The sequence below is a fragment of the Leptopilina heterotoma genome, unplaced genomic scaffold, assembly GCF_015476425.1.
Source record: "Leptopilina heterotoma isolate Lh14 unplaced genomic scaffold, ASM1547642v1 Lhet_191, whole genome shotgun sequence".
Taxonomy (NCBI): domain Eukaryota; kingdom Metazoa; phylum Arthropoda; class Insecta; order Hymenoptera; family Figitidae; genus Leptopilina; species Leptopilina heterotoma.
The window spans coordinates 457021-481349 of record NW_025110910.1 but is presented as its reverse complement, the minus strand read 5'-3'; the positions used below and the strand labels follow the sequence as shown (position 1 = coordinate 481349).

Genomic DNA, 24329 nt, shown 5'->3' with positions numbered 1-24329 from the left:
CAGCAGTAAAAAACGTTTGATATTCTTTTCTTATTATGCGCAATTATCCTTTTTCTCTTCAACTTTTAAAAAATTTGAAAACATCTAAAAAATATCTTTTAAAGAAATTTTACAAATTATTATTATCAACTTCTGAATCAAAAAGAAAAAAGATGTCGAAAATTTTTCAAATCTAAAAAAAAGAAAAATCTTTTCTTTCTTTGATTCAAATAGTCAATAAGAAAATTAAATATATTTGTCATTAATATTAAATAATTTAAAAAAAAATAAATTCGTAAATTTTTCCAGAATTAAAAAAAATTATGCGCAATATTTATTAAAAAAAAACCCCCGAGTAACAAAATTCAAGTGAATCTGATCAGTTTTAAAAAAAATTCGTCCGCCATATTGGATCCGACATTTTGAATTTCCTCAGACAAAATTATCAAAAGCTAACTCTAGTATTGATTTAGCTAGTGATGAAATTATTTTTTATAATGCAACTTTAAAAACTGCAATCTTGAATCCATCTGAATGGCTAGCAGACGTGGCAAATAAAGTTTCTCTATATGAAGAACTAATTCGTGGTGATTATATTTCCGAGCCATTCAGACGCTTGAAATGTTGATGATAAAATATCGACAACAAAAAAAAATTAATAAAACCAGTCAACTTCAATATTTTTTTCATTTTATTTCCTAAAGCACAAAATGTAAAAGAATGTGTCACAATTAATAAAAAAATTAAAATTAAAATTATTTTATAAAAATAATTTTTATAAAAAAATATTAAATTGTTCAAAATTTCAATGTCTGACATAATTGTAAAAGCATTTCAAGTTAAAAATTTTTGTTTTAAAAAAGTACACCAAATGTATTGTTAAATATTTTATTTTTGATGTTATCGGACACAAGTGGTCAATATGAAAATAAAAAATATATCATATCAGAGAACGCCTACATGGAACACTAATAAAAGAATCATTACAGAAAGAAAATTTTTTCTATAATATTAAAAATTCTAACCAGAAATTGATTGAAATTTATTGTCAGATAAAAAAAATTTGTAATAACATTTATTTGTCAAAATATAAATTTTTTTTTTAATTTAAAAAAGTATTTGCGTATTTTTGATTTAAACAAAAATTATCATGTATTTATCCGATTTCAATTTAGCTACTTTATGTTCCTCCATAAAAATCTGTTGTTCAAAAAATGCCTGTAGACCAAAAAAATGGTCCTCAAAAAATTATGATTTAAAATTTTTTAATTTATCTTTTTATGAATTTTTTTTTAAATTTTGGTCAAACATACTTTTGGATGTAGACGGAAAATTTCACAAATACAAATTAATCGAAGATAGACCAGAGTGAGAGAGATAAATTAAGTGGAAACATCTGGATCCCTAGCACAACAAGAGAAGACTGTCATAACGCTGCTCTCAGTGTTATGACGGCGATCTCACGAATCAGTACACCATTGAACTGACGCGTTTTATCAAACCAATTGAAATTTCTGAAATTGAAACAAAGTTGTGCATAAATCTTTTGTTATTATTTCCAGTGGTTAATAATTTTTAATATAAAGTAAAAATTATTATTTAAAAAAAGATCTTTAATCTATTATTTTTTGGTAATATTAAATTGACATTTAATTTTAAATATTCTAGTGTTCATGTTGCATATAGACGCTTTAAAAATCCAACCACAATTTTTCTTCAAAATTATCGGTAGAAATAACAAGTAAAAATAATAGCAATTTGAATAAAAATTTCTTAATTTGTTTAATAAATTAAAAGTCGTAAAAAATATCTTTCATAAAAAAATATATATTAAAAAAAAATATATATTTTATCAGGAATGCCGCAGTAATTGATACACTTGAATTAAATTACACAATCATAAGAAGATTAAAAAATTTTATACAAGCATCAAAAATCGACTACTATCAATTCAGGAATGTTGAATTTCATGCCATGTGGCTCTCGAGCAATCTGTTTACTTTGCCATCAAAGCAAACATTATGGACCAATTTATTATCAATTTATTTGGCGAAAAATTAGTCTAGAATATTATAGAGAATTTTCCTGTTCAGTTAAAAATAAAATATTTCTATCTAACTGTAAATCATTTATTCTTTGGCGGGACGAAATTAGGAGGTTCATTTTCAAGCGTTTTTGAGAAACTATTTTTGAAAGGGAAAAAATGATTCAAATTTATTTAAACTTGAACATTATTGTAGTCTATAGTTTAGCGAAATTTGAAAACTTTTTTTTATTACACTCTGTAAAAATTTATAATTTCGGACACAAGACAAAGTCTACGCGAATCCCACGCGAATCACAAGTAAATCTGTAAATTTTGTTGTCAGGAAGGTTGGGTATATTACAAACTTTATTACAGGGATGGGAAGTTACATATAACTAGAAATAATATCCATATCAATATTAGGCTCAGTTCACAGTAGCACTTAAGGGTGCATTCATACTTCTGCTAGAAAAAATAATGGTTTTTCTACAAATAGCTTAGAGTGTTAAGTGAAAAAGAAATGAAAGAGAAATGAATGTAAAGTGAAAGTAGAGTGGAAATGAAGTGAAATAACAGATTTTCACTTTGGATTCAAATTTTAATAAAAAATCGATTCAATATTTTGAGTTTGAAGTGGGCGTTTCACAATAATCTATAATTTAATTGTCACTAGTACAACGCAATGTCCACAATTTAATTGAATAAAAAAAAAGCGGTGCAATAAATGAAAACTAACTTGCCTGGAAAAAAGCAATAGTAATATTCTGTGACAGATTGGGCGGATCGTGAGAAAAATTCAGAGCGCTTTTTGTCAGTTACGATCATCAAGTTGAACGGTTGAATGAATTCTTCTATTACCGTAACTACGTGTGCGCTACTTAGCGAACCATAACGAGAGCATCCCAGAAAACAAATATGCAAAATCATTTTACAATTTTCTCGTTGGCTCGTTTTAAAATCGTCGATCCGTGATGCGACATGTATAAACAATGAGCAAGTTCGTTATTTATAGACTTTTGTGTATATTTTTAACATTTTTTAACATTGTAAAAAAATAACGAACCATTTGAGAAATCCAATAACACAATATAAAAGAATAACTTATTCGCAATTTGTTTTTTTTTTTTTCTTTTGGTAAAAGAAAAAACAATTTTCGTATATTTAGAATTAAAAAACTTAATTGTTAGTATGAAAAATAAATAAAATAAATTGTTACAGAGTCTATTGTCAATATTCTGATGTTTGATGAAGAAAGTATTAATTTAAGAAAATGCGCTACCTGATAATATTTCACGTCATTGTTCTTTCAACTGTTGCTGAGAGGCGATCAACACAAACACGAGGTAAATTGAAAATATTCCTTAAAATCGATGAATCGTTTACCAGTTGAAAAGAAAAATTCTATAAGATTTCCATCACTCTTCTAGTAATTAGAATTAAAAATAAAAATGTTACGATATTTTCAATTTTTTCAATTTTTATATATTTTTAGTTTTTTTATATATTATTTGTAAAAAAAATTAACAACCTTTTTTGAATACATTTTCATTCAATAAGTTTTGTTCCCCTTTGATTCAATAAATTGCAATGGGAACAAGAATTATTTTTTAAATCTTATCAATATAATATAATAAGTCTTTCTTTCAAATATCAATATGAAAAGCAATTATTTCCTTTCTAATGATAAGAGGCTTGTTAAAGAGAGCTATTAGAATTTACTTTTCAATTTTATCACATAATATATCGATTGCAACTGAAAAACAGTATTTACCTATCATAAGCTCAAATCCTGCCTCATTAGCGTCAGCAAACCAATCTCTTTGTTCTGCCAACAATTCACCTCGTAAATATTTATTATCAACAGTTCAACTATTGATTGCATTAAACGTATCTTTAACCGGTCATTTTAAATCTAGATTTTGCTATTCACAAAGAGATTGTATTTAAACAGAATGTTTCATTAAAAATGACAGTCACACTGTTAACTTGAAAGTAAATTCGAGTTCAAATTTGCACCCAAAAATGCAAAAATGATATTAAACGTATTTCTTACTCTGAATTCGAATCAGCCATTTTGAATTTTGAAAATCTGACTTTATATTCGTAATCAGCGACCCGAAAAACCCCCGAGTAACAAGTTTCAATGAAATCCGAATGACTTTTAAACTTTTCGTCCGCCATATTGGATCCGCCATTTTGAATTTTGAAAATCTGACTTCATATTCGTAATCAGAGACCCCGAAAACCCCCGAGTAACAAGTTTCAAGCAAATCCGAATGATTTTTAAACTTTTCGTCCGCCATATTGGATCCGCCATTTTGAATTTTGAAAATCTGACTTCATATTCGTAATCAGCGACCCCGAAAACCCCCGAGTAACAAGTTTCAATGTGTTACAAATCAAAATGTATTCTAAGGTAGTTTGATTTTTAATTCTCTCGTCCGCCATATTGGATCCGCCATTTTGAATATTCTAAAACTATCATTGAATTTTGAATCAACTACCTTAGAATACATTTTGATTTGTAACACATTAAAACTTGTTACTCGGGGGTTTTCGGGGTCGCTGATTACAAAAATGAAGTCAGATTTTCAAAATTCAAAATGGCGGATCTAATATGGCGGACAAAAAAATTTAAAATCATTCGGATTTTATTGAAACTTGTTACTCGGGGGTTTTCGGGGTCGCTGATTACGAATATGAAGTCAGATTTTTAAATTTTAGCGAACTTATCTGTGTTTTTGTCGCTATTGAAAAATCGAACTATTTTAATACTGAAGAAACAAAGTCACGATCATTGGATAAAATAGCCTTTCTTAAGAGGGTACGAATTTGGAGCTGACTCATACGAAAAGTTGCTTTCCGGCAAACTTCACAGCTGTTTGTCGTAAAAAAATGACATCGTAAAATTTAATTCCCTCCTTTAATCGGTAGATAAGAAACAAAAAAGGTATTTACAGTTTCAAAAATTACTCTTTTCTTGAACGCTTTATAAATTTTTATTCTTTAATAACTACAAATTGAAAAAAACAGTATTTGGATTTGTTTTACTTTTAGTATTGTTCGCCCCGAAGTAATGCACATTTGACCAGTTCAATTTTTTTTTCGCTAAAACGAATAGAGAAATTCCACCCTTGTATTGTCACCTTGGAAATACATAATGCCGGCTACACAATAAGGTATCTTTCACCAAATGCCACGGGGTCGTTTCACATGAGACAGTCTGAGTCACGTTCACAAGAAAGGATAAGAGTGAGAGTCGTAAATTACCACCGACTGGATAGACGTAGGTGCCAACGTGACTCGACCAACAAAACCATCTATCGCACATCTTACTTTTTTCCTACATAAAATCAAATACTTGATTCAATATAAATTTCATGTTTTGTACTTGTTTTTTTGTAAGTCAATTTTTGTCGAATTTTTTAAATATTCAAGGAAAAGATCCTGATGATTTTTAAATTAAAATACTGAATAGTTTTTTTTAGAAAAAATTCTTGGATGCTACTAAACCCGGACCCTTATTGCAATTTAAAACAAAAATCCAAAATGTGAAGACCAAAGAACCAGAAAAAAAATTTTATGTGGAGTACCTCAATAATCCATCTCTAGATAAATATCCTGCACTAGTAGCAGAACACCTCGAATTATATTTTACAAAAACACAAAAAAAACTGCCGGTATATGCAGAATGGAAAAAGCTATTTTATAATAAACTGTTACTTTATTTGAATGTACATACATTTAAATGTACTTCATCGTTTAATTTAATCAAGTGAATCGATCATTTATTATAGCAGTATGTGTATACGTACATGAAGCTCGAAAGTGGTAACGAGTAAAAGTCACGTAACAGAAGACATTTCTACATAAAATTAGAATTGCGGAATTCTCCCTTATTTAAAGTTGAGTAAAATTAACGGTCCTAGCAATGTTTTAAATTAACCATAAACTACGAATGTTAAACAAATGATACCTTAAAAAAAGAAAATCGAAACAAAGTTCTATTCTCTATTTAAATATTTTATATATAATTTCATAAAATGTTAACTTAAAATCCGACAATTCGTTGAGGAAAATCTCAATTTACGGTCGTATAAAAACTCGTCATGTGAAAAACTTTAAAAGAAGAATATCTCAGCTTAGCAAGACCTTTAGTATACCTATAAATAAGTTATGTCGTACTTTTGATGACTTTCAAGAACATTAATCTCTTTCCGGATAATTTCTTTTAAGTTAAAAGAGACAACCTGACTTTAAAACCACAATTAATTTACAAAGATTTACAAAAAAAAACTACAAGTGTAAGAGATTAAAAACTGTTTTTAATTATCATTTTACTTTGATCGAAATTAATTTATCTTTTTGTGTCTCAAAACACATCCAAATCGATGTTTGGATTTATTTTAAAAAACGTATTTTGTGAGAGTCAATATAAAGATACAAAAGACGATGCGAAAGCTAATGGTAAAGTAGTCTTTTTGTTTGACAAGACCAAGAAATTCAATGAATTACTCATGACATGCCTTAACGGTGAGTGCAATCGATTCTAACCCTCTCTTGATGAACACCACCTCGCAAATTGGTCAAAGCTATGTAAATTTACTCAGATTGGCAGACATAAACCTTGTATTTTCAATTAAAAAAAACCATACCCCGCTTGTCTAACTAAATTCCAATTATACATTCTTGTGGATTGACCCTTTCGTGTCGATTGATCTATTTAAAATAATTACAGACTTCTTTTTTTTTTGCTTCACTTTTTTTAGTGAAAGAAAAAATAAACGTTAAAGTCAACATTTTTATAGTAGACTAAATCATCACTGTTAATATCGTTCATATGAATAATAAATAAAAGTAAACCCAAATTTGACACCGCTGTTCCCACAGGTGTCAAGTATTGGTCCACTTTTATTTCTAGATGTTGCTAAAAAATATTTGGGTACAAACTATAACTGTAGCTGATATCTATTGGAAGTTCTGTTAAGGAGAGAAGAAGCTGTAAGTAAATAATTAATTTGTTCATTCAAAAGTTGAGCTGCTGACATGAGGGAAAATTTCTGATGTTTTTGATCGTGGAGTGCTAACAGAAGAAGAAGAATTATTTTGTTGTATTAATTTCTGCTGCTTGTAATTATAATTGCTCTTAAGAGCTGGGCTTCCTCCCTGCTGCTGATGAAACCTTTCCCTTTTCTTAAGTTAAACACTGAATCCATCCAAAATGAGGCAATGATGTAATACGACTCTGCTGAATTATCAATTTCACTTTTTATTTGAGAACTGTTTGTTATGCCGTTTTTACCTCAGCCATATTTCATTTAAGAAGTCTTTGATTTTCTGATCCATCTTCATTGTTTGATATACAAAATAAATTTACACATTAAATTAAACTTGATTCTTTATTATTTTATTCACTACAAATGCATTTCCCATTCCTCTGATTTCGCACTTTCGATTAAATAAAAATAAAGTCAAAAATTATCTTCCCTACCATTTTATTTTGCAATTTTCTTTCTAAATGTATTAATGAGAGACGCTGGATGATTAGAATATAGGTATTGCAATGCAGTTATAGAGCTTAACAACGTTTGCTGAAATTTCATTTGTTTAAATTATTCTGTGAGCTGTCAGATAAATCATAAGGGAAAAGACGAGAACCAAAGTTACGGATAACATTTTGTGTTAAATTCCATGAATGGATGGACGGGTTACATTTTAACCTATCTACATGCGTCAGTGTCATTGTACGTGCAATACAATTTCAACGTTGCGTTATATCGATTGAATAATATAAATTTATATTAGGATAATAATATGTTACATGATAAATAGATGAAAAAGGTCGAGTTCATTATTCATATTAATAATATTCAAGTTCAATCTTTTTAAAAAAATAGTAAAACCTAATGTCCACCAATTTCGATAAATAACAATTAGGTGGGCAACATTTGTTTTGCTTCTTGACCAACGTGAATATAATTAATCAACAACCTGTCAAAGATTGATCTCTCATTTACGTGCTAATGTAGATTGGCTGTATTACGCATTGTTAATGTGCTGACATACATTCAATGTATGCGACAACTATCGAATTATACCTTGTTGCTCTTAATAGAAGCTATAGACATGCCTTCACAATTAGTAAATTGACAATATCAAGAGAAGTGATTAACATTAACACTTCATCTCTGATTATATATGGATGAATCTCCAGAAATAGGTCGCTTTCAGAGGGACAAACAATTTATATTCAAAACGTGACAGGAAATTCTATTTCTCTAAATATAATTTCGGTTTCGTTGTGTTAAGTAACTTTCAAACAAGTACAATCATTTTTAAATATCCTTGTCAATCTGGATCTTCCACTTTATGAGAAACAGGGTTTTGTCGAACACCCTTTTGGTGTTTCTTAATAATGTTTCTTTCAATACTTTGAGGAGATTAACACATTATACACATTTTTTTTAATAGTAAGGCCCCAGCGAACTAATTCTATCGAATTAGCCTAGATAATTTAGAATTTTGATAGGAAAATTCTTAATTATTCGCTTAGAGTACAGAGATAGGAGATTAACACATTATACACAACTTCTTTTTAATAATGAGGCCTCAGCGAAGTAATACATTTCTGCAAAAATTGCATTTGACTACTTTCGATGTGCTTAAAAAGATGCGATCATAATTTTAAGTCACCACTTTAATGAGTCTTCAATTTGTTGAAGAGAAGTCTGAATAGAAGTAGAAAGCAAATAGTAAATCCTTTTCGATTTTTACAGGTATGTACACCTCAGGAAAGCATATGGTGGATTTAGAAGTAATTTTTCCAAGAAAAGTGACCCAGGATGGTAAACTGATTTCGTACGATACGACCCACCTTTTTGGAAATAATAGCAATAAGGATTTACATTTGCACTTTACTCGAGCAAACATTCAATATCACCTGCACTTAACGCCAGTCCTAGAGTTCATTAGTCCAAAGTTAATCATTGAGAGGCGAAAAAAGGACATTCACGTTCGACATCCAATAAATTCCAACAAATGTCACTACCGTGGATACATTAGGGGTCAAGCTAATTCAAGAGTTGCTCTTTCTGCCTGCAATGGTCTGGTAAGTTACATTTATCTACAAATTTTAAAAGCAGATTCTCGTCCTGAAAAATGTAGCTTATTTAAAAATTTAGATACTACATTTAAAGGATCACCTAGAAAGAAGGAGACCATTAAAGAACCGGAGGAAATAAGCTGAAGAGAGATTTTACCACTATAACTACTTAAAGTTAATAATATAAATTTTCCTATCTCGCATATTGTCTTAACTTTTTCGAACATTACTGCAAGCCACACTTTAATACTTAACCCATTTGATCACTTTCTTCGCGTTTACGATAAATCAAGACGTACTTAAGCAGATACTTGCAGATACTTACAGCTACCTAGATAGTTAGATACTGGTGCAGGGTAATCCGAATAGATCCGAGTTCAATCTAATTTTACCAGGGGATCTACTTCCCTAAAAGTACTACTCTCTTGAAAGTCAAATAAAGAGATCCTCAAAAGGGTTTCGAAGATCGTAAACGAGCTTTGAGTTTGGCAGAGTTATACGCATATCTTACTCTTAGCTTTTGTGACTTTAGTGTAGTGGTAAGCGTAAGATTCTATCCGAATGCTAAATCGACTGACTGAATTAATAATGATGGTAAAGCCTCTTAAATATTGGAAATTATCTCGCCTATAGACTTTTTAATTAAATTTACGCCCCACTAAAAGTGACCTTATTATTTAAAATTACATTTTCGTGGTACTTCAAATACTTTCATGAAAGAAATTTTTCTCCTTATTTCGGTTTCATATTTGTTTTAATTACAAAAGCGTCAACCATCAAATAATGTTTTCGACAACGACGAATGCCCATTACATCGTTTAGCGCTCAAATGAACCTAATTGTCGACGGTCGTGACCATATCTGTTATGTTCGACAATTTCAGGCCTGTTCGATAATGTCATTAGTGCGTAGGCGTAATGTGCTTTCTGTGAACCCTTCGCCACCGTCGATCGTCCCTCTTTATGGGAAACGTATCCCCTCAAACCTATTTCGAAGTTCACTTTAAGATATTATTGCCTGCATTACTGCCAGGGTTAAAAATGATTAAAAATATAAGAATTATTCGAAAGTAAAATTCCAGTTGGAAATTCTTTCACCAAATATTAATACTTTGATAATTTGAAAACATTCTATTTAATCGATGGACTGAAACTATTAATCATGTTAAATTTTATCAGAATGATACATTGAGATGAAAGATAGTATTGAAATTAATTTGGGAAGCAGGAACTCTCTTTTCTCATGTACATTAGAAACTAAAGTCTATTAAATTCTAACATCGATCGAAACAGAGATAGTCTCTCTAGAAGCTGGCAAAATGCATCGTACTCGTTTGTCTTATCGCGTGACTCGTCTCGACAAACGCCTGTGAGCTAAGGGTTTTGCCGTCTAGCACGCATTGCAGTCACATTTTTAAAAAAATTTCAAGCTATCTAAAGTTTTTAAGTGCTAATTACTTATAGTCTCGTTCATTCCCAGAAGGGAGGATTTGCCATTAATTAGGATGATTAATTTAATTTGTATCAGTTATGTGAAAAATTTTCTGGAAACCTAGAAATATCTTATGATCCTAAATTATAGTAAAAATTTATACAAATGAGACAAACATTCTCTAAATGCGACAAGATATTTTATAGGAAAATAACCGAAAGATTTATTTAATGAAATTTCGAACGATCGCCTAGCTAATACAGAATTTTGTTGGTAAAATTCTTAATTATCCGCAGAGAGTACGAAGATAGGAGATTAACACATTATATACAACTTCTTTTTAATAGTGAGGCCCAAGCGAACTAATTCGCTCGAATTAGCCTAGCTAATTCAGAATTTTGTTGGGAAAATTCTTAATTTTCCGCAGAGAGTACGGGAATAGGAGAATAACACATTATACACAACTTCTGTTTAATATAGAGGCCCAAGCGAACTAATTCGAATTAGTCTAGCTAATTCAGAATTTTGTTGGAAAAATTCTTAATTATCCGCAGAGAGTACGGAAATAGGAGATTAACACATTATACACACTTTTTTTTAATAGTGAGGCCCAAGCGAACTATTTACAAAAGTACGGATTTTTTTATCAGCGCTCGGTAATTATCCACTGTCGATAAAACAGAACACCAATTTATCCGTAGTTATAACCATTTTTGTAAGTTTTTAATTCAAGATGACCGATGCCAGTGTTTTTCCAGGACCAAAACAGAATAGTTTTGGACTTTCAAGAGCTCTTAAATATTCGGTGTTCACATCCAAATATATGCACCAGGAAACACTTCCTCTGTTGAATTCTTTGAATCTCGTATTGTGATGGAGGCCTTCGATGTTCCAATTGAAGAATCTATCATTCCTGCAAAAATTATTATATGTAATTATTAATATTATACCATAAAGAATAGTTTGTTACAAAATCAATAAAAAAGAGAACGATATTAAAATAGAAATAATAAACAATTTGTTGCAACAGTTTATTTTTCTTAGTGAAGAAATATTATACATTTCTATGAATTATTCTTCAGCAAAGTTCTACTTTATTATTCACCGAACAGTTTAACCGCATAACCAAGCCTGTTTGAAATCTGCGCGCTTGTAAACACAACAAAAGCTCCATTTTGGTAAACAAGACCATTATACTATAACAAAGTGGAAATTTGTTTTGTATGCTTTGATGTATTGTATGCCTTCTTTTTATAATATTTTAGTTCCATCATTAACCGTTAAATCATTGGAATTAAAATACGCTTTCATTTATTACACTTTAAATAATTCAAATTTGGCATTATACTATTTTAACTAATTAATTTTACGAAAAGTGATTCTTGTTTCATTCAACAACCCCATCGCAATATTAATTATTAATTAAATTAAATCAGGGAAAAATAAAGTATGATACTTTAGACGTAACACAGAAATCGTCCAGATCACACATCACGCCTTAATTTTTTAAATATTTAAAAAAATATAGTTTAAGTTAAAATTCCACGATAAAATTTTTTCAAAAAACCCATTCCCATAAAACAAATACAAAGATACTGCTTTGTACTCGAAAGCAATGACAAATTGAGAGCAAAAAAATATTGTCCGGAAGCCATTCGATAAAAATGGTTTGAGCTGGACTGGCATTCAATTTGAAAAATTTTATTTCTAAAAAAAGTGTTTAAAATAGAACTAAAAACACTCAGAGTACGCTTGTTAACTTCTGAAAATTTCAACTTTTTTATATAAAACAAGTTCAGAACAATTTCATATGATATTCAATTTCAGCCACTTACCATTGAACACAAAAAGGGTATTTTCAATATCTGCTTGCTGTTACGATTGCTATTGTTCAACTTAACTAATTTATCAATTCCGATAAATAAAATAAAATTAATTCCTTTTGTATTTAATTCTTTCTTAATGATTACTTTATATTAAACATTCAACAAATTAAATATTATGCAAAGTCGAATAAATCATATTCCCTTATTCGTCACAAATAATTTTTTAGTACCAACAAAAATCTCACAACTCATAACTCTCCCTTGTCTACCATACAACAACAACACGTCTTCTCTAATCAACATCCAAAATCCAACTTTATCCCAAAATGTGCTTTCGTCGTCTGCTACATTTTTCAAGAAACGCCGCTGCACACTTTTCACATAAAGGGGGATTTACATTTCTCCCAACGCCTTAAATCAAAAATAGTAAATAGTTCGCTTGGGCCTCACTATTAAAAAGAATTGTCTATAATGTGTTAATCTCCTATTCCCGAACTCTCTGCGGATAATTAAACACAATACAATAATAGAAAATTCTCTAAGTTACGTGAAAGAAAAGACTATCGAGGTATATGTGGACCCCAAAGGGTATAACGATGCCTAACGGAGCAAAGCAAATATCGTACCGCAGTACGACACTGTTTAGTCAAAGGGTCATAGAGCGTCGATCGAGTGGAGAGTAGGTATTCACGGGCAATTGCCAGATCGGCGATTGCCCGTAAAATTCGTGGCCTCTGCGTTCACTAGGTAATAAACTCAATTAATCGGCAACTACTAACACTTCTATGTTGCGGAACAACCAATAAGTAATTTCAACTCTCAGTTTTCGATAAGTTTTTATCCCATTTTATATATACCTTTCTCAAAACATACCATTTTTCTTTATCGTATTATTTATAAAAAGAATTCTGACATCATTTATAATTTACATGGTCGTACAGTTAACATTTTTTAATATTAAGAAAAAAATCTGTACCTAGTTTAGTGCCGTAAAGTTTATAAACGTATTTAAAGATGGTTTAAATCACTTGGAATCTTTTATGTAGGTAATATGTTAAAATTAAAATTTCATTATGAGAATTGCTCATTCAACTTCCGCTCTGTGTGTACTATTAAGGAATCTTCGGTGAGATTTCAGTGTAGAAACCACAGCTTAATATCTATTATGGCCACTTATTCACATTAGCTAGCTCTCTGTTATTAAAGTCTGTACTTTACGTCTTCATCTAACCGACATAATGAAATTGATAATGTTTTCATTTAACTTGTCTGCTGAACTATACAAACAAAATGTAATTATTCTTTTGATTTACTATAATAATTTAATATTTCCAAAGTAGTCGATTACTGTAATGATTTTTAGTCAACTTTCGATTGGTTTTTTGCATTTAGATGCTGTAACGAATGTCGTTATTTAAATAATAATTTTTGTTCGTTAATACATTTTTAATTAAGTCGAACCTTTGAGGCATAAAATATTTAAAATTAAGTACTTTGACGGCAGCATTAATTTTATAAAACTCTTATAAAAGAGTTTTTCGTAAAGATTTACTTCAACTTGATGATTTCACTTTAGATGGTTTATTACTTTTTTAATACAGAGAGACTGAAGTGATTGCCAGGTAGTAGAAATTATTCTAATTTATCATAATGGCTCTGAGGTCAAGGTAGAAGGAAATACGGGTCATCTCTGCACCAATTTCTCTAACTTTTGGAAGATTTAGTAGCATTTAAAGCGAGGTCTCTAAAAGACAAGTGAACCATGATTCTAACTTGGGATGCTTGTATTGGGCAATCTTCTAAAAAGGAGCATATAATAAAGATGCAAAAGTGAAAATACTTCATGAATGTATACCATTAGTTATTACAGAACCGAGTTCAAAATAAATGTAAAGCTAAAGAATTAATGGTTTATTTTGCAGGCAGGTGTTATTCAGGAAGAAAGAGGTGAATTCTGGCTCGAACCAATAGACAGCAAATACCATCAGAAGACTAACATTGACATAAAATCTGCAAATCCTCTCTCGGAACTTTCTAAACCTCACATTTTATATCGGAGATCAAGCATGAGTTCTGCATCCAGCAAACGTCGACCAAATAGGAGGAGAAAAAAGAAGATATCCGAAACAAATTGCGGTACCAGTGGTGAGAACCATTAGTAAGTTTTATGCACTCCCAACACAAATCAATAAACCGTCAGGTACCAATTAATTTTTTTGGCAAATTAATTATTCTCTAACACAACAAAAAAACCGACAACTCCTAAGATTTTCTTTTCCTTCAGAGGAAATTCTGCCTGAACAACTTGGCGAGCAGAAATGCCAACGACGAGACACGACTGGCACAATACTGGTTCTGAAATCTTTTATTTTAGGATTTAATGTTAATTTAAAATTGTGCAGAACCTCGGGGATCAGCAAAAGAACATCTAAAAGAGAGGGATAAATCCAGCCTGAGCAGAGTTCAAGGTCGAGGACGAAGAATGAGAGAATGGCAACGAGCCAAGAGATCTATAAGCAAAGCAAGACATGTGGAAACTCTTGTTGTCGCCGATAGCAGCATGACAGCATTCCATCAAGATGGTGACGTTGAAACATACCTCCTGACAATCATGAATATGGTCTCGGCCCTATATCTCCATCCCTCGATTGGCAACTTTATCAATGTCGTTGTAGTCAGGATTATCTTAATAGAAGAAGACGAACTTGAGGTATTAGTGTTTTAACCCAAATAAAAAAGTCTCTACCATAAAAACTATAAAAGACTTGATCGGTGCCCTTACTGCATTTCAGGAAGGACTAAACGTTTCAATTAATGCGGAAAAAACTTTAATCAACTTTTGCAAATGGCAAGAGAAATTGAAGCTTGGCGATGACACTCACCCAAATCACCATGACGTGGCGATATTGATTACCCGAGAAGATATATGCACACGAAGTACTACACCATGCAGTACTCTTGGCGTAGCTCATGTAGCAGGTATGTGTCAAACCAATCGCAGCTGCAGCGTCAACGAGGACAACGGGATCACTCTTGCACATACCATTGCCCACGAGCTGGGCCACAAGTAAGCTAAAGTTTCATCTTCACAAACCAAAACACTGACAATCATAATCCCTCGTAATTGATACATGAGAATTAAACTTTGAATTAAAAATCACTTTCATGGTACACAGTATCATCATATTACAAAACGTGAGTTACAAATTAGGGTAGAATAATTAGGGTGAAAGTGATCAAAAGGAAATAAAAATATAATAAATATCTGAATATTACTGAAAGTTATTATTATATTTCAGTTTTGGTATGTATCACGATACGGAAAAAATGGGTTGTAATAAACGCAATGGCAACACTTTACACGTGATGACACCGACATTCGACCCAGACGCTATGATCGTAGCTTGGTCCAGATGTTCCCGAAGAGATATCACCAACTTTCTAGAGTGAGTGATTAAACCCCCGATGTCTATCCACCTCTAAACTGACATTTTTTTGCCTCTTCTATTGTTCACACCCTTCGATTTTACACATTCTTTTTTCTATAAAAGGAAGTACCTTTTCTTTACACTTAGTTTGATTTCCCTCCTCTTCCTTTTTTTGTCACGTCCTTCATTCTGTTAATTTCTTAACCGAACCCTCCAATCTTTTTTCCCATTATCTCTTTACATCTACTAATTTTATCCAATAAGACAAATAATGACCCCTTTTTATTAAATTAAAAAAGATATTTCATCAATTCATCCAGAATGTAAATTTTATGTAATTCTCCCGAGATATATTTTGAATATGTTAGAGGTACTCTTTCAGTGAGTTTACAGTTGATATGTCTGTTGGTTGAAAAGATAATATTTTTTGAAATCATTTGCGGTAGGTTACTTTATGTCCCTTGGAAGTTTTATTCTGTAAATATTTTTCAGTAAAGGTAAAGGAAAGTGTCTCGAGGATGAACCTGCAGATAACGATTATGCTTACCCAGACTTACCAGCAGGAGCAATGTATAACGCAGAGCATCAGTGTCGACTTCAATTCGGAGTCAGAGAAGCGTCAGTGTGCTCGCCATTGCAAGAGGTAAAGTTAGATTTATACAAAGCAAAACGTATCTCAACTGTGACGTCCCTGAGGGGGTGACGAATGCATCCGGCATCCAACTAACAATGTCAAGAAAAGCATTGTATTCTTCTTGTTTCCAGACATTTTTTTTTATGTACTTTATTTAAATTGAAATAGAGAACATACGTGTTTGTAAGGAACATGTAATCTTTAAGTTATTTTTTTCAATCCTGGAACATAGTTACTAAGAATTATTAAAAAATTACATTCAACCTATCAATGTAGGAAAATAACTAAAATATTCTTTTTGATGATTAGATTTGCTCCAAACTTTGGTGTGTTGTAAACGGAACCTGCACATCAATGTTGCATCCTGCAGCACCTGGTACACATTGCGGCAAACATATGGTAAGTTTAGCTTATTGATCCAAAGAAGATCAAAAAGCACGAGTAATTTAATTTTTAAATTCTTATAAAATTATAAGAATTAAGGGGGGTACGTCAATATTGTGAAAATTGATATGCTCCGATTCAGGAAATGCACGAGACAGATGAATATGAATTTACGCACAAATCTGTCTTTCAATACCCGGGTAAAAAACTTATTGAAAAGTAACGCAAATTAAAAAATTTAATTTATTTTATTTATGAACTGTACTTGGATAATGAAGAAATATTTTTTTAATTTACTCCAATATTATGAAAGCAGAAAACATTAACTTTAAAATTTAAAAACCTTAACTAACTTTCTATCTTTAGGAAAAATTAAAATAATAAATTTTTGCAATTTATTGCAATTGGGTGGTCGATTTTTTGTGCATATAATAGTGTAAATAGTTGGGTATCCGTTGAGTGAAATGAAAAAGCGCTTCTGTGGAAAAACAAAGAAATGTGTCGCCAACACAGAATTTTGTCGATAAAGTTTCTTCCACATTTACCATGCTTTAGGATAACTATATTTACCTTCTGCAAAGCTGTGTATATACAACAGACGGTCATAAAGAAAACATACCCCACTTAGAAATTCCCACACTAGATTCCCTCGGCATAATTCAAGAATATGTAAAAATAAGTTTCTTATTTAACTTCCTTATTATGATAGACAAATTTTTAAAAAAATCAAAATATACCTACCCCTATGATATCAATATAATTTTTAAATTGTTTTACGAACCTTTAGTAAAATTAAAACTTTGTACATGCCAATCACTTTATTTTCCATTGCAGAATAATTATTTAAAACTGTTAAAATAAGTTTTGAAAAAATGAAAAAATTGAATTTGTTAAAAATAAAAATAGCAAAACGGTAACTTACACACATACATAATTCTAATTATCGATTTTTTTTACTAAAGAAAATTTATATATATAGAAAACGTCCAATTAAAGTTGACCTTTACTACTAAAAATTAAAAATTTCACTATTGTTTGCGCGAATAATTAATTTCTATTAACAGGTATCGTGAAATGAAATAAAAATAATTAAAAGGGATAGGGATTTTATAATAAAGGTGAAACCAGAAAGTAATTCATAATTAAACATTTATTAAGATTTCATTGAAATATCCACACAAAAAATGAAAAAACTGATAAGTAAAAATAAGTCGATCGTGTGTGAAAACATTCAATAATCAATAAAAGCATTTCTTGTGCCTTCTTGATTTAATACATTAATATTAAATATTTAAAGAAAATTCTATTCTGCAAACAATTAATAATTGATAAATAATTTATCTTATGCTTTAAAATAAATATTTTTTTCAAGAAGAAAAAAAAATTCAACTCTAAAAGTTACAGTTTTCAGTATGATGAGTGAAATTTGTAGTTGGAATAATTTAACGTTGTTAAAGAATAAGCACAATAATTCTTGAAAAATCACAAGTGTAATTAAAGTAAAATATTTTTATTTCATTCACTTTCGAAAAGGTTAGTTTCATAAAATAATCTTCTCCATCAACATTTTCTTTAGATAACTTTCAAGAAAAACTTTGTTCTAAAAGAAGTACAAACAATTTGCCCACAATTGTTTGACTTTGCTGCAAATGAAATTGTTGAAAATTTCTGCTACAAAAGCGATTGCAGCCAAAGTGTATCCAATTGTCAGTACGTAGAAGAGAACCAATAGCAATTTTTCTTTTTCAATTATGTCTGGCGATGAAACTTTTTCCATTTTTGGCGACTTCTCAAAAAGCAATCCTTGCAGTAAACCATGATCGAAGGCTCTCAGAATTATTTCATTAAAACGATCTATAAATGGTGAACGATTCCTGGTAATGAACGTGCATGGATTACTGCTGATACCCCCCTGTAGTATTTTAAAACTTAATTCTTTATATTGAAGCTTAAATCTGTTTATTAAAGTTTCAGCATTAAATATTATGCAGGATACGTTTCTGTTATTGACCAAGTATTGTAAGCAATCATACTCTGAGACTATTGAACCAGGTGTTCTCACTGCTTTAAAAGCTAATTTTTTAATGAAATCCAGAGGACTTTTTAGCATTGAAATATTTATGAAAGAACTGGTCATTGGTGTCAACGATGAATTTACCAGTTCTTCGATAGTTGAAATTTGAGGTGTTTCTCGGAAATTGATGTCCAAAATGACTGAGAACAAGTAACCGGAGTAGATCATGCAACTCAATATTACACTTCCTAAAACTAATCTCTCTGTAAACTTTCTTGGTTCGTTGGCTACAGACATTCCCATTATCATTTGACTGATGCTGAACGTGTTCCAAGTGCTTCTGTTAAATTTCAGTAACGCAGCGGCAATTCTTATGGCAGCAATGGCAATAGTTGTAGCAACTATCATGTAAATGAATTCCTCAGAGACTTCAACACTTTGAGTTTTTCTTCTTACATTTTCAATTACAGCTCTTGATGTTTGAAACGACAATATACGCATCGAAACGAATGTAACAGCATTATTCCTTATACTTGCTATAACAGGGTTCACCAACATTTCAAATCTTTTTTTTTCTCGAAGTAATAATAAATCTTTTAGATGTCTATATCTCAAAAGTATACTTTTACAACGCATTGACTGCTGAATGTACTCTTTGAATTTTCGTGTTGAAATGAGGGCTTCTTTGTTACCTTTAATATCGATAGTAGTCGACGCAAATCTTAAAGGATGTCCGTGGAGGTCCAATAATTTGTTCGGAAACCATTTTGTTCGTGGCTTAACATTCTGTTTCGTGTATCTCTTTGCAAAAAGATTGATTCGGTGAATAGTGATCACATCCTCTGTTTGCCATGATCGATTCACTACCACATTTTCAAGAATAGAAATGTCTAGCATGTCTCTGTGCCATAGTGATTTCAGCATACTCTCATACGAACGAACCTTTTTTGGTTTAAAGAAGTTGATTAAACACTTGGGGAACGACTGATTTTTGGACAAGAATTCCAATTTACTGAATGTAGCGTTTAATTCAGGTACATACTTCTTTTCAGCCCCATTGAGAATGAAGATAAACAATGTGGTTCTTCTAGGCAGTTGCAAATGTAGTGAAAAGTAGTTTTCCAGATGCTCTCGTGCTTTGTTTAAACTCATACTCAATGATGGAAAGTTTTGAGAAATATTGCGAATAAGTTGTGCATTAGCATTTGATTCGTTGTTTGCAAGAAATTGATCATCTGTTACAAATATTACCTGGTGGAGACGAGATTCTTCTTTGAGGTATTTTATTAATCCCAAAGTGTAATTGCTCCTTCCGAACACACTCAGAATAATTACACTGAAGAGTACGACACAACTAATCTTTCTTAAGAACTTCATGATTTTTTTGCTCTCTAATGACCGTTTCGTTTGTGAGAGGAATCAACACTGTTCTTGTAGTGTAACCACACAAATTTGTTGTAAGTTCGATATTTTTTTCTACTTTGACATTGTTGAAGGGCAAATTTGTTTATTTTTATCTAATAATACTTTCGCAAGGCGTACAACACCTACAATTATTAGTCATTTGATGCTTAAAGATACAAGGTATAAAATTTTACGGTGTGGACAAGCAATATTAGAAGAACGACACAACTAACGTTATAATAATTGATTCTATCAGTAACTTGAATACTATATTATAATCTCGGGCTAGGATTGTGTCACCTTTAATGAAATCACTGGTCCTAGCCTTAAATAATAAATTATTATTAAAATAAGTAAACTTACATTAACCTATTTTGCCCCAATTCAGTGGTGTGAAAATCAGGAATGCGTCCCAATGATGGAAAAACCAATTGAAGTGGATGGAGGATGGGGTGAATGGGGTCCATGGAGCGAGTGTTCTAGAAGTTGTGGAGGCGGCGTATCCATAATGGAAAGAGAATGCGATCATCCTCCACCTGCTAATGGAGGACAATTTTGTCTTGATGAGAGACGTCGTTACAAAATTTGCAATGTGGAATCCTGTCCCGAGGACGCTCCGAGTTTTCGTAATTTTCAATGCAACAGTTACAACGAAAAGGAGTACAAGAATAAAAACTACACATGGTTGCCCTACTTTGATAAATGTAAGCGAGATATTTTCTCATACAACAGTTACAAATCACAACATGGAAACCCTAAGAGATAACAAAATAGTCTAAACAATTGAATCGTTCAGCGGAACCTTGCGAGCTTTACTGCACTGACACGGACGAAGAAATTATTGTACCGTTGGGGGAGGCTTTCGATGGAACACCTTGTAACCTGGGATCGAGAGACATGTGCATCGCCGGACTTTGCAGAGTAATAATTTTACATATATTGACTTTCCAGAAAATTCTTCTAAACGGACTTAGGTCCTGAAGAATTTCTTGGAGAGTTAACCTAGGAGATTTTTTTCTGAAAATGTATGGGGTCTATTTTCAGGAATTCTTTTTCAAGCAGAAATCTTACAGAATTTTCTTCAATTTTTTAGAAGGTTGGATGCGATTGGAAGGTAGACTCGAATGCAATGGAAGATCGCTGTGGAATTTGTCATGGCGATGGAACTCAGTGTGAAACTATCAGTGGGTCCTATGACAATAATGAAGGAGTTGGTTATAAGGAGATAATCGTCATTCCCGCAGGATCGAGAAATGTAAAAATTGAAGAAGTGGGAGAGAATAAAAATTACATTAGCATTGGAGTTCCTAATTCAGAAAAATATTTTCTCAACGGTCAAAGGTGATAAAACACCAAGAAGTTAAATCTTAAGCAGCATATTCCCTCCAATCAATAATAGTTTAAATATTTTCCTTTTTTTAATATTAATTCTAGAATGACAATTATTTTGTGTTGTTGAATAGACAAATCACTTTACCAGGAGAGTATTTGATAACTGGTACGTATGGACACTATGAACGTGAGGAAGATATGGAAAAGGTTACAATTCCAGGACCTATTAGAGAGGATATTGCTGTCTATGTAAGAACTTCTCTTCGATCCTAGTCTTTGCGTCCTCTCTGTAGATGCTCTTGCGAGAGGATGCTGACCCTAACTATTTTCTACTTTCAGATAATTTACAGAGGAACCTTTCTCAATTTTAGCCTGAAGTATGAATACACTGTACCTAAAAATGAAATCAACTACGTTCCCTATTACTCCTGGGTTTTTTCTGACTGGTCCCTATGTACAGCAACCTGTGGTGGTGGTCTTCAAACTTCATATGCATTTTGCGAGGAAGTTAAAAGTGGAATTGTCGGCGATCAATTTTGCAACAAAACAGAGAAACCTGAGTCTATCGATCGAGAATGTAACTCCAACTTATGTCCTGCGAGGTATAAATTATTAGTTGACGTACACAAATCGTAAATTGATTAAAATTATTATTTTTTAAATTAGATGATGGGTTAATTATAATTCTTTTTGGGTTGATTATAATTATTTTCCAAATTAGATGGTGGGTTGGACCATGGCAGATATGTCCAATAACATGCGGAGAAGGTGCTTCAAGAAAAAGATCCGTCATGTGCGTTACTCCTGGCAATTTCGATGATACCAATAACAGTATAACCCTAGCCTTGCCCGATGAAGATTGTGATAAAAAGACAAGACCAGAAGAAGTCGAACCATGTCCTAATTTGCCACCCTGTGGTGGGAACTCTGAAGTTCCTTTTATAATAAATTCAATATTTACAGAAACAGTTTCTGACAATGTTACTCCTAGTGAGCATTTTGACACTACAGACATTGATACAATCACTTCCGAAAAGCCAGATATTCTCGAATTTAGCAGTACATTTACATTACCGGTGAGACAGAATGACTTTGTTTAGCGAAAACAAAGAATGCAGTAGATTTCCCTCAAATTGTTCTCGGGTTAGCCAAAGTGAATGGTCCGTAGTTAAGGTGTAGATGTAAATTAGATTGAACACCCCTCAGCCTTGGAGTGACCTAAATAATTATTTGACGTTGATTTTGAGGTAATGCAGTCCTTAGAAAAACAGAAATGTGCCTCGTAGTAGAAATTATCTCCTTGAATGAATTTGACTAAGTCGAAGAAGAAACCTGAAGCACGAAAAAAATACAAGGAGCCAGGACTATAATCTTATACTTTTTATCAAAGGTGTTACTATTAAAGCAAGTTTTGAAAAAAATAAAAATTTTAATTCTTTGTTAAAATAAAAAAGTTAACGGAAACTTATATATGTACACGCATACATGATTCTAATTATCGATTTTCTACTAAAGAAAATTTATATATAGAAAACTATTAAAGATGACCTTCACTACTGAAAATTCTAAATTCAAAAAAAAAACAAAAAGGTCTTATAGCGAATAATTAAACTTTTTTACTTCAAAAAGGTTCATTAATATGTCTACTTTAAAAAGTTTTACTGATAAATCTGACCAAGAGCAGGAATAATATTGATTATTATCACAATATGAAATCACACATTAAATTCCTTTTGCGATTCATTTAAAATCATTATTATTGGAATTATTATTACAAAATTAAATTAATCATTTATTTCGTTACAAAAAATAATTGCTATTAATAAGTATTAAAAAGAAATTAAAATAATTAGAAGGGATACACATGTTTTTTCAATAAAGGTAAATCCAATACGTAATTTATAATCATACATTTATTAAATTTTCATTGAAATCTATACAATAAAAATGAAAACATCGTAAATAGAAATAAATCGGTCGTGTATGGATATATTTAATAATGAATAAACGCGGCAAGGAATTGCAATCTTCAAATTAATATACAAAGTGCTGGAAAAACTTTATTTACAAAATCGTAATCTAATTTAAAAATTTTATATTTATCACTCCCCTCTGGACACGGAAACGACATTGTTCTAGAAACGTTCTTAAAACGTTTATAGAACGTTTCATTTCCTCCACATAACGTCTTAAAAACGTTTTATATACTAAAAACGTTTTTTTAATATTAGACGTTCTTAAGACTTTATGTAGCGGACATGAAACGTTCTAAAAACGTTTTAGGAACGTTTCTAGAACAAAGACATTTTCATGCCATGAGGGTATCATTTACTCCTGCAGCAAAATTTTGTAGATCAGTGATATTAAACAAATAAATTAATAAAAAATAATAACTGTTTCGCTTATAACAGAAATCGACTGACATTTATTGTTAGAATGATTTATTAACTTTATTAAAGAAATTTAGGGCAATAATTTTTTACAATCACAAGTGCAAAGTGAGATGTTTTTATTTCACTCATTTTCAGGAAAGTTAATTTCGTAAAATAATCTTCTCCATCAACGATTTCTTTATATAGATTACTTTCAAAAAAAACTTTTTTTTTCTAAAAAAAGTTTAAACAATTTTCCCAAAATTGTTTGACTTTGCTGCAAATGAAATTGTTGAAAATTTCTGCTACAAAAGCGATTGCAGCCAAAGTGTATCCAATTGTCAGTACGTAGAAGAGAACCAATAGCAATTTTTCTTTTTCAATTATGTCGAGCGAT

At 31.2% G+C, this 24329-nt stretch overlaps 1 protein-coding gene across 4 annotated transcripts; it reads left to right on the top strand.

Annotated features, from left to right (window-relative positions):
- Window positions 1–1437: 1437 nt before the first annotated feature.
- Window positions 1438–23273, top strand: LOC122500878 (A disintegrin and metalloproteinase with thrombospondin motifs 12-like). Of its 4 annotated transcripts, XM_043610015.1 has the most exons (15): window positions 1438–1610; window positions 3224–3348; window positions 8782–9113; window positions 14287–14509; window positions 14767–15074; window positions 15157–15431; window positions 15664–15810; window positions 16285–16435; window positions 16736–16825; window positions 20617–20932; window positions 21025–21149; window positions 21322–21569; window positions 21692–21809; window positions 21900–22162; window positions 22282–23273. In XM_043610015.1, exons 2-15 carry the CDS (start codon window positions 3276–3278, stop codon window positions 22658–22660), a joined length of 3048 nt encoding a protein of 1015 aa, XP_043465950.1. In that variant the 5' UTR covers window positions 1438–1610; window positions 3224–3275; the 3' UTR covers window positions 22661–23273. The 4 variants fall into 4 exon arrangements, with proteins under 4 accessions (XP_043465950.1, XP_043465953.1, XP_043465951.1 ...); XM_043610018.1 differs by lacking the exon at window positions 22282–23273 and having other exon boundaries at window positions 21932–22091; XM_043610016.1 differs by lacking the exons at window positions 1438–1610; window positions 3224–3348 and adding an exon at window positions 5050–5184.
- Window positions 23274–24329: the final 1056 nt, after the last annotated feature.